Source organism: Pelmatolapia mariae, linkage group LG18, assembly GCF_036321145.2.
Source record: "Pelmatolapia mariae isolate MD_Pm_ZW linkage group LG18, Pm_UMD_F_2, whole genome shotgun sequence".
Taxonomy (NCBI): Eukaryota; Metazoa; Chordata; class Actinopteri; order Cichliformes; family Cichlidae; genus Pelmatolapia; species Pelmatolapia mariae.
The window spans coordinates 3,414,317-3,426,181 of record NC_086243.1 but is presented as its reverse complement, the minus strand read 5'-3'; the positions used below and the strand labels follow the sequence as shown (position 1 = coordinate 3,426,181).

The 11,865-nt window shown below is 39.9% G+C and overlaps 1 protein-coding gene and 1 long non-coding RNA gene across 2 annotated transcripts in view; one reads left to right on the top strand and one right to left on the bottom strand.

Annotated features, from left to right (window-relative positions):
- Positions 1-1,617: 1,617 nt before the first annotated feature.
- On the top strand, positions 1,618-2,833 carry LOC134616324 (uncharacterized). The gene is made up of 3 exons (XR_010091436.1): positions 1,618-1,722; positions 2,344-2,455; positions 2,767-2,833. It is a non-coding gene; the product is annotated as an uncharacterized LOC134616324 (long non-coding RNA).
- Positions 2,834-9,660: 6,827 nt separating this feature from the next.
- Positions 9,661-11,865, bottom strand: part of tox (thymocyte selection-associated high mobility group box) — a 57,681-nt gene continuing 55,476 nt past the window's right edge. Inside the window, exon 10 of the mRNA XM_063462471.1 lies at positions 9,661-10,987. Coding sequence (XP_063318541.1) covers positions 10,951-10,987 — 37 coding nt within the window. The 3' untranslated portion in view covers positions 9,661-10,950. The remainder of the gene's footprint in view (positions 10,988-11,865) is intronic.

Below are 11,865 nucleotides of genomic sequence, written 5' to 3'. Positions count from 1 at the left end.
TAGAGCAGCCACACTGATCATTTTATTACAGATGAAAGAATTTAGGCAGTTTTTAACTCTCAGTGATGCTGCAGTGATCGTGTGACTTAGGAACCTGCAGCCGAGTTTGGGCCCAGGCACGGCTAATGACGTCAGACTTAAAGACCGGATTGACAATCAGGCAGACATTTGTTGTTTTCAGCAGGGCAGTTTGGGTTGCTCTCCAGAGGCAATGACAACATTGAATATAGTGTTAGACTGAAGGAACAATGACCTCACCTTCCTGAGATGGACACAATGGTGGTTGGTAACTAAGTGATGCCTCAAATGAAGAGAAACCAGTGGCCATATAAGTGAACTAGATGAATTACCTGATTCAAACTGCAGAAGGCTTATAAAGCCAATTAGGTAGTTTGCTTCTATGTTTTGGTCTGTTCTGTTGGTTGGTACACACCAGCGATTCAATCTCCAAGGTAAGGGAACACAGGAAAAAGGCAGGATGGGTTCTGACTTGGAGGTGGAATCAAAAGTGGAGTGGTGCCAAAAAAGGGGTCTGGTTTCACATTGAGACAGTTTGGTTGATAGGTCATAGCTAAGTTAAATCTAGCATTGATTAGGGCCTACCTGATAGGAGTTCAGGCATTGGGCTTCTGGAGGTAGGGCAAATTCTTATGGTCTGTCCACAAGCCAAAAGGTTGCGCTGCCCCCTCCAGCCAGTATCTCCACTCATCTAAAGAAAGTCTGAGACTAAGTAGTTCTCAGCACACATAACATAGTTACACTTTGCTGGATGAGCTGGCAGAAGATAAAGCCACAGGGATATATTTTGTTGTTCAGTTACTGTGAGAGGGCAACTCTTGGCCCAATCAAAACTGAAGTTGGGGAAAACCGTCCTTTGAGAGTGTTAAATGCTTTTGATGGGCTGCAGCATTCCATGACTCGTGAGAGGTAGGGCAAGTCTACCGAAATCTCTGAACTTCCAGTAAGTTAGGAAACCCTATGAAGTGTTGCAACTGTTTGACTTGTGGGGTCTGGCCACTCCATCACTGCTTGAACCTTAGCTGGGTATTGTAGAATTAAGAAATTAGTTTACTGCTGAACTGTATATAACCATCATCCTTCCCAGATAGCAAGACGACATTGAATCTATGTTGATTTTTGATCCGAACCGTCGTATATGGTCGGGGTTGAAATGCCAATGTTGTAACAACGTTGAAATACTGTGGTAAACCGACGGTCTTACTATAGAGACGTTGTAACGATGTTGATTCACCGTTGTTTTTTTGTCATTGATATTTGATCTATTTATAGTCGACCAGGTGACAACAACAACATCGAGAAAACGTCTATTTATAGTTGACGATCATTCGGCTCCGGTCACCATCAAAAACCATCGATTTGTAGTTGAGCATTAAATTGCATTGCAACTGATCGGGTATAAAGTACCAGAGAAAGTAGATTTATTGTTCATTTGTTATCAATGACTTGGTCTAGTTCACCAGCTTTAAAAAATCGTGTCTACGTGCAATTTATGTATAGTTGACCGGGAAATTAAAGCAGCGATCACTTGGACTATTCCGCAGCACCCCTCTCACATTGGTACACCCCCCCCCCCCCCCCCCCCTCCCCCGGTATTCATTGTCTTCTACAGTAGAGCGGGACATTTGATTTACTCTCAGCGGAATTGACCGGAGAAGGCATCAGTTCATGCACTGCACTGGCCTGCACCATGATTAGTATAAGGTAAGAATGAATGATTTTTTTTTCCTACTCGGTATTTCCATGTTTGCATTTGAATAACATTAAAAAAAACTCTAAATTGTGTCTACTTCTTACAATCTGGCAACAAATAAATTGCACTGCGAACAAAGTATATCAACAAAGAAAACATTTTTGTTTCATAATTTCTTCGTTATATTCCCTTACAAAGCTAGCTTTAACGTTTCGAGGTTTCCTTTGTTCTTGCCGTCGCCTCGGCGCTTGACCCAGACTTTCGCTCTGTAGTTGCTTAGTACTACAAAAAATTCTAAATCTGTGATATATGATTGATAAACGTAAAGTTAACTGTATAAACGTGTTCAATGACTTTGTTACTTTTGATGATTGGAGAGCACTCGCTTCAATTCGCACACGAAAACTTTAGACTCAGTTTGAATGCTCACGCAGCATGCGTGACTGTACGTTGCACGCTCACCTAACTTTACGTTGCACGCGTACATGACTTTCCGTTTGTGCCTTGAATAATGAATAAGGCTACGTCCACACGTACCAGCGTATTTTTGAAACCGCTGATTTTTCTATGCGTTTGCACCTTTTGTCCACACGTAATGTATGTCTGGCCGTACATTGTGTTTGTATTTCCAGGCACATTTCACGAAGCAGAACGCAGTCTTCAGAGATATCCACGTGAACGCTGTGATACGTCTGACCTTCAGTCCGAAGAAGAAACCCAGACCAGTCTTAAAAGAAAGCACAAGTAAAACCTTTATATTCACAAACATATCTTTGATTGTTAAGAATTTATGATCTTGTCTTTTATACATATCTGTGGTGCTTGCATACTGCAATATCACCACATAATATAGTCCAAAAAGTGGAAGTTTGTAAACTTTTTAAAAATGCAAAGCCGTGTACACTTGTGCACTTCAAAAATTCATTGTATACTGCACCTTCTTGCACATCTCTGTTTCCTGTGTGTGTTGTTAGAAATCAAACTAACTTTAGGAAACAATATGCCAAAAGCATATTTACAATTACTTAAGACCGTTTTTAATTTATTTTCTTTAGACCAAATCCCCTGTACACATATACGGACTCAGAGGATGAGCAGCCTACAAAAAAACAGTTTCCCCAGGCCCCTCGAGTGAAAATACCAGGTAATAAAATACTGTCTAGTGTCTGTGTACATATCTGTGTCTGACACGAGGAAACTTTTTTGACAAATTGTCTGTATTCTTAAATACTTAAAAAATTATCTTTTTCTAAACAGCCCTCATCACTCCGCAGTCTGCCCCCCAGCCCACTGATAGCAACCATCATAATGCCCCACCCAGCTTCCGGCACCTTTCGCCACTCCGGCACAAACCGACACAGCTTTGCGATCTCGCCAGCATGCAGAGTCTGATGTCTTCCCTATAGATGGTATGCTTTTAAAAAAAGCTTTAAAGCTGCATCACAATGTCATTGTACTCTTATCTAAAAAAAAAACTAATTTATACTCCTGAATGTCATCTTGTTGTGATTTTTTTTTTCTGTAGATTCCAGAGACTCTGTGAGGCCACTATTCCAAGCGAGTTCGAAAATCTTGGAATTTCAGTTTACATGGTATAACAAATATATGTGACAGGCAAAAACTAGTAAACACTTTTAGCAGTTACAAGAACTAACAAATGAATATCCAACAAAAGGGAATAGAAATACATTGCACTGCCAATACTTTGGTTTATTCTTTGTATGACTTGAAAATCAGGCTTTAGGGAAAACTAAATGACATGTTTCTATCATCAATTACATGAAGTAAACACACAGGCACTTGCATACACATTTAAGACATGAGACTCGCTAATTCCATCTCATAAAATGTGTCTATAGGTGAGACGCTTTGCGTTGATTGGTGCTGCTGGACCACACTGGAGGTGCGAGTCCGCCGTGTAATGGTTTATGCCATTACAAAGGAGCTGGCCTCTGTACTCAACTGGGCAGGGGAAAAAAAAACAAGGACCAGACAAAGCAAAAAAGGGCATTTAAAGAGACAGCGCCGTGCAGATGCATATTTGGTAAGTTTTAACATTTATTGTAGTTTTATGAGCCTAAAGTGAACAATAAAGGGATCAATTGATGTGCTGGGTGCATTTCACATTTCCTATGTCTGTTTTTTGCTATATTACTTTGTCTTTCTTAATAACAAGACTTTCATGTCCGGTTAATCTGGAGATGGAGTCTTTGGTCTTCGGCTTGTTTTGTCCTCGGGTTGTACACTTTGTACAGCCCGACGACCCCATGTTTTCTTTTTTTTTTTTAAAGGATACACGGCACACCATGCTAAGACATATCGCATTTTCAGCTTATAGCTCTTTGGGAATCAAATGCGGCAGTTTGCTGATTTCCGCCTGGTGACTTTCATGTTTATCAGCCTAGGAGTTTACATACTTTCTCCCTGCTGAAGACAATTAACAAGAGCTTATTCATGTGCTCTAATTCCCTTTTTTTGTGTGTGTGTCTATTTTTTTGTCCTAGATGGCCTGGCGCAGCAGGTAGGGGCGAACTCTATGTCTGAGTTGGTCTTTGCTCAAGCAGTCCAGAAATGGCTCAGATATGCTCCAGATCGTACGGGTGGCACGCAGGACGCACATCATCCATCCCCATCCCGGAGTAAATAATAAAAAGTGACGTGAAACATAGAAATGTAAATAGGAAACTTTGTCTTTTAATAAAGTATTTTGCAAATGATACATGTCTATTGACCTTTTTTGGTTTTGTTTTTTTTCAATAAAAAGCAACTGTGCGAAAGAGGTGGAAAATTAATACCATAGCTCAACAGTGTTTCAATATCAGAATCTGACATTGTTTCAATGTCAACAGTGTTAGAAAATATAACATCGAATCAATGTCAGGTTTCAACATTGATTCAACATCAAAACCTGACGTTGTTTCAACGTTAAAAATGGGTGCAAGAGTGATGTTGGGTCAACGTCACACTTCAACGTTGCTTCAATGACGTCGCCTGATATTGACTCAACATTGTTTCAATGTTTCCTTGCTATCTGGGTTATCATTACATTAATTATCATTTCATCAAAGCATTTATTGAAGCTGTCGGCATGATGTTATAATTTGTATTACAGGGGTTATCATAATCAAATATTAACATGTTTATGACAGGTGCAGTTATAACCACTTTAAATCGTTGAGGTAAATCTAGCATCTTAAAAGTTTATAGTTACAGGTGACACAAGGAGGACAAGTCCATGGGGACCGCAAAGGCCTGAGATCATCGCCATATTTGGCCAGAAAGGGGAACTTCTGTGTCTGCAGTTAATTCTTAAAATACATGAATGTTCTGTACATGCAAATTATGTGCTTGTAAACGCATGAGGGGGCGTCATAATACCCTGATGTTATAAAAGCAATCTAGAGTGTATTTTGGGCAGAGATGTACAACTGATGTTTTGCAGTTTGCACCTCTCCACGCTGCGTGCATTCATTAAAATCCATTGTTTGACCGACCTCTTCTGGACCATCATTGTTTTACTCTCGTCCTCAATTTCGAACCCGTAACAGTATACCTTGACCTTCAACATGAAACTTGAATTTTTCACCCTTAGCATAGAGTCTGCTCTCAAGTAATCTTTGGAGTACCTGATAAACATGGCGTTAATGGTCCAAAATAGTGTGAGACAAGATGGGAATATTATCCAGACAGATTAGTATGGAGCGGTTGAGGAACTCTCAAGGTACATCATTCACCAACACCTGGATAACAGCTGGAGCATCCAATCCAATGGTCCTTGAAGTGACCCAAATGAGTTAAATGCTGTCTTCCAGTATTTTCCTTCCTTGACGTGGACCAGGTGGTAGGAAGTCTAACCTTGGAAAGAAAGTGGCTCCTTGCAATATTTTAAAACAGCTGGAAAAAGTAAAAGAGATTTTTCTTTTAACAGTGATCTGGTTCAGACCTTGGAAATTAATGCTGAAGAAGAGTCTTGTCAAGTTGATACAGTTGATTCAGTCTTGGATTGATACAGAAGAAGAGTTTTGTCTTGAAGGCCAGATGATACCAGCAGCCAGGGAGTAATGGATATATTTTCCCATTACATCATGTCCTGGTGTGATGAGGCTGTAGCGATAATTTGCGGGGAGCAGTTTACCAAATCTTTAAGGAAAACTTTCTCCAAAACATGATTGTGGTGGGGCGTGGTCTGCGGTGCCGTGCAGGGAGGGCGGACGCACCTGCACGGCATCCTTAATCACGCCCGCCTAGTTAAAAACACGGGGACTCAGGGGTTGGGGTGTGTTGTGGTGTGACAAATAGTGAATAAAATGGCTCAAACGTATGATCCCTGGACCCGCCGTGTCTCATTCACACCACAATGATATTCTGCAGGATTGATTGAAAGATATGTAAAATCTGTGCTGGAGGATGCAGCACACTCAAACCTGGAGGGGGAAGCAGACTGTAGACAAAATTCATGGCAATGAGGGCTCTACCCAATAATCTTATTTGAATCCCAGTTAATTGGGGGGGGGGGGGGGGGGGGGGGGTGTCACAGCCTTTCAGCCAAGTGTGACTCAGAACAAGCAGCCTACCAGGAGCATTAAAAATATATAAACAATACATCATATTGCCAAAAGTATTTGCTCGTCTGCCTTCACATGAGCATATGAACTTCAGTGACATCCCATTTTAATCCATAGGGTTTGATATGATGTTGGCCAACTTTTTGCAGCCATAACAGCTTCAACACTTCTGGGAAGCCTTTACACAAGGTTTAGGAAGTAATTTTTATGGGTTTATGGGAATTTTTGATCATTGAGGTCAGACACTGATGTTGGACAAGAAGAACTGAGGTGGATTGAGGTCAGGACTCAGGCCAGTGAGGTGCTTCTACACCAAATTCACTCATCCATGTCTTTATGGACTTTGCTTCATGCACTCGTTCAGAGTCATGTTGGCACAGGAAGGGGCCATCCCTAAAGTGTTCCCACAAATTTCAGAGCATGAAATTATCCAAAATAATATCGTATGCTGAAACATTAAGAGTTCCTTCATTGAAAATATGAAACTCCTACAACAACTCCGGAAAAATAGTCCCTCACACCTCACCCCTCCAACAAACTTTACAGTTGGCTGAATGCAGTCAGAGTAGTGCTGTTCCCCTGGCAAAAACCAAACCATCAGATTGCCAGACGAAAAAGTGTGATTTTTCACACCAGAGAACACATCTGCACTGCTCTAGACCACTGGCAGCGTGCCTCACACCACTTTATCTACGCTTTGCATTGCGCATGGTGATGTAAGGCTGCTGCTTGGTGATGCAGCTGCTCCGCCATGGAAACCCATTCCATAAAGCTCTCTATGCACGGTTCTTGAGCTAATCTGAAGGCCACATGAAATTTGGAAGACTTACCACTTTGTTGGTAGGCCACAAACAGTTGACTGTGGAATATTTGGTAGTGAGGAAGTTTCAGGACTGGACTTGTTTTGTTGTTGGCATCCTGTCACGATACCACAGTGGAATTCACTGAGCTCCTGAGAGCGACTCATTCTCACAAAAGTTTGTAGAGACAATTTGCATGCTAGGTGCTTGATTTTTATACACCTGTGGTCATGAAATGATTGGAACACCTGAAATCAATGATTTAGTTGAGTGAGTGATGTTTGGCAATACCCATCTGAGTACAATGGATCCATCTAGACACAAGACAGCTTTAGGTGAGAATGTCTCGATATTTGTCCACTGGGGAAGACTTCAGGTGACAGAAGAGATATTTTTGTTGAGACAACCTACAACAAAGCCTGGTGACGGTGCTGCAGACACACATATGGACAGGCACTTGGGGGAGGTAGGCAGAGCTGGGAAACTGGATGCAAGCGATAATAATAAAAAAAGACAATGAGACAGGCGAAGAAATAAAACTAAAATTAAGACATTAAAGACAAGAATATATCAAAATAAAACAGGAAGTGAGAACCATAACTAAACAGGGAAATGCAGACACATAAATGAATATAAAAATCTTGACACAAAAGAATGTGTCAAAAAATACTGAGGGAACAAAACAAACTCTAGAAGTGTGACTAAATTATAACAGGACCTAAGGACTCCAAATATTCAGTAACATGAATATAATAAAATTATGAACACCAAAAAAAGAATACCGCCTAAAAGGCTCAAAACCACAGTCAGATTCAGGTCATGACAAAAACAAGTCCACAGCAAAAACAGCTCTAATCAGGAACCTGAACATCAGTCCAACAATTTAGCAACAACGAGGGATTTTTTTCAGCCTTAAGTAGCAGGTAATTATTGATTAGATTGCACATAGGTGGGTAACTACCAAACTGTTTGCAGGTGCGCCAACAAGGAAGGAAGGAGCGCTAGCAAGACCTCACCTCTGAAACACACAGAGTAACACCAAACACATCCACACCCACACCAACAGAGGAGAAAGAAAGAAAGCAGAAGGTGGAGAAATAGGTAGAAAAGGTATGTCAATGCAGAAGGACAAGAAAACCGTAATATTCTTATTACATATGAGCAATCCAAAAAGAGTAAGATAAGACTATTGTGCAGTAACTTCACCCTGTGCTGCCACCTTGTACACCTTGGTACAAATGTAACTGTGTCTGCAAGCATCTACATGAAATGCAAATGTTGAATGCAAGAGAAGTAATGTCTAGTGGGCTCTGTTATGGCTCTGACTCTTCCCACGCCCATGGTAGATGTTTTTTCTTCTGAAAAATGGACATGTATAGAAATAGTTTAACAAAAATAGCACAAAATAAATAAAATATGAAGCTTATGGTAGGTTAGGTAAGAAAGATCTGCAATCACTCATCTTCCTGCTTTTCTGTTCTTTACATGACTACTGCTTTACCACACTGTTCATCTCAATGCTGACATCATTACTCCAGTCCAATCATTTTCTCACCTGCCTTTTTTAAGCCAATCAGCCTCCACTTTGCATGGTTTAAATCTTTCCTCTACATCTATTTTAGCTTGTTATCATTAAAGAGTAAATAGAAAAAGATGGATGTGGAAACCAGGACACCATGAAGTGCCAAAAACTGCAGTTCCTCATCTGGCCACATGAGGCTGGCACCATGTGTGAGTCATACTCCCATAACTTTATAGCATTAAAAAGCCTGTTTACAACCTGGTACAAAATATGCTTTAGGGTTAAAATGTAGATTTTCCCGTGGCTTAATGTTAAAGCCCACACCTCAATTAAAGTCAAATAACTGGATTCCTACAGAACATTTAAAAACAAAAGCTTTTATACGTCAGTTTTGATGAGCACTAATGGCACTTATCCATGTTTATGCTAATTATGAATTTGCTCTCATACAGTTTGCTAAACAAGCTTGCACTTAGCCCTTCATTCTGTTGCACCACCATGAACAATTCTTGGCTCCAAACACCACCAACAACATGCTGGACTTGAAAACTAATTGGTGACATCATAGTGGATATGTCCATCTTTCACATATAGACTCTGTATGGGGTGGCTTTAGGAATCAGCCTCAAGAGTCCATTAGTTTTTGGCTCATCAGTGATGGTTTTATTTTTAACCCTATAAATCATATATTAATGGCATCCAAAAATCTGCAATTTAATACTGAACACAATGTGACAAGCCAACGTATTAGACCATTTACAAAATATTAACATTTTCACTGACGTCTCCATCTAAGAAACCAAAGCTATGTGGCTACAAAAGAAAAGAAACACTAAAGTAGGATTTTCTGTTTGACCTAACAAAGGTTAAAAATACTTATTTTGCGAGACTTCAAAGGCATTTGTTTTGCACTTGCAAACTACTTTAAATAAATTAAGGGGCAGGATACAGACAAAGGTGTATTGTGTCAAAGGAGTTGTAAAGGGCTGCGCTATTATGTGCAGTTAATTAAAACAGCTGTCACAAAGCACTCAGAAATAACATGAAAGAGGCAGGTTTGGAGTAATGACTGCATGTCAATGCAGCGTTGACTTTATTCTCAAACACATTATTAGAATCTAAAAATAAGGAAACCATAATGGGTGCTGTTGCCCAGAGTGCTTTCATCTGCCAAAAAAACCAAACAAAAAACACATTAATACAAAGAGATACAGAACGAGAGCGATATGTCTCATCATCATTAACACTAGAACAAAAGCTGATTTAAAAAAACAAAACAAAAACAAATTTAAACACAGCCAACCCAGCAACAGTTAAAGTTTCTTAAATAGCCTCTGTGAACAGAGAGATAGAGATGACAAAGGAGACCATGCAACCCACTTGTGCGTTCTCATTAACACTTCACACACTCACACAGTTTGGATCCAAATCAATATTATCAACAGACATATGCCAGGAGGAGGAGCTGTCATCATACAAAGGGATGTTTTTTTTCAGCAGACAATTGTTTGACATTTTATTATTTCATGGACTAAAATACAGTGGATTTCATCAAGAGAACAACAAACGTTCTTTAATCGTACACAATTATTCACAGTCGGTGCCTGGTTAAACAAACAGCTTCAGGTGCTCTTCCAGATCTTCTTCCAATTTGTCTTGAGCCGAACGAAGCGGTGCGATTTCAGTCATTATCGCAGTGTTCCACACTCACAGTAACCATATGTTCTCTGTCTCTGCAGACACCGAGTGGGACTTCAGACCAGACGGCATCAAACTGAGGGCTAACGTTCATGTGATTAAAGAACCAGTTATCAAACACAATTTGTGTCGTATTTGGTTAATAACATTTTCTTTTTTTTGCCGTTCCTCTGACTTTGGCTATAGAAGGAGACAGCAAGTATGAGTTAAAGAAAAAAGAAACGAGTAATTGTCCTTATATGGACAACTGAAAAGATTATGTTACAGCAATTTACAGCAACTAATTGTAAACACCATCCTGGCAAAAGAGGAACTGGGGCAGATGGGAAATCAGACAAAGGTTGGAGTATATACACCAATATACCTCTCCATGCTGGTGTACACATTTTCAGTTTAATGGTAGTACAATGCTGTAAATAGACAGTAGAATGCGCCAAATGCAGATGTTTTGTCAGCATTCTCGAGAAATGTCCCATTCTTCTGTTGCTGGAACTATTATTTTAAGAGAAACTAATTTATTTCGGATTTAGCCGATCCACTGTGAGTCTGATTTTTGGGTCTCGCTGTGTTTAAGGATGGAGAGAACAAGCTGGAGGTTCTGTGGTGTGGCAGTAGAAGGGCTTGGCAGAAGGTTGATGTCATTTGGTCCTGAGATTAGCTCAGATACAGAGGTTTGTCTCTCTGGAGAGCCCTGGAAGCAGAGAGGAGAATCAATAAGGACATGTTTGACACGCTTCATTGTTTCAATGATGACCAGGAGTTTTTCCCTTTTTGTTTCCTAACGAGCCTCAAGAAAAATCAAGTCTGTTATAAGATTATATGGACTGGTTTTGGTCATTTCTACTCTAGATTAATTTACGTTAATCCAAATCTTTTGTGATATGCATTTAAAGTGATTAATGTAGACTGCAGAGTACACATTGGTTAATATTACAGGTAATACAGTTGTATTTCATTTTAATAGGTGTAATCCCACGCGTCTGCTTTTAGGCATTTTTCTACATTCATATGAAAACTAAGAACTACTGCTAAAAGGTTTTTATATTTAGCTAAGATAGAAAAGCTTCTGCTCCACTGTATGGCTTGGAAGTATATGGAACCCAACCTATCAAGAGCAGTGGGTAAATGTTCCTCACATTATTATATATGAAAGACTAATAGAAACACCACATTCCCATCATGTTTTCAACACTATCTTTCCTTTGTCTTTCATTGACATCGTCTCACTGTATTCTCTTATCCTTTAACAGTTTAGCAGCACCATCTGGACAGGTAACATTTTCTTTCTGTTATTTTGTTTAAATATATGCTGCACCTAGATAGAAACCCATCTAATAATAGTGCAGTTGAATCAGTCAGCAATGACAGACAGGCTGGTTGTTCCATGGTGGAAGTATTTGCATTATTTTGTGTCAGCCAATGATAAGTGTCTGTCAGCTGCTAAGGAGCTCTGCTTCGCATTTGGAAGAGTTACCTTAATGCTACTACAGCTCCACAACACTAGTGGTTAGGCTCACTGGGCAGGACAGCCCTGAAATTACAGTTAGCTAACTTTTACTTTGGCTAAAG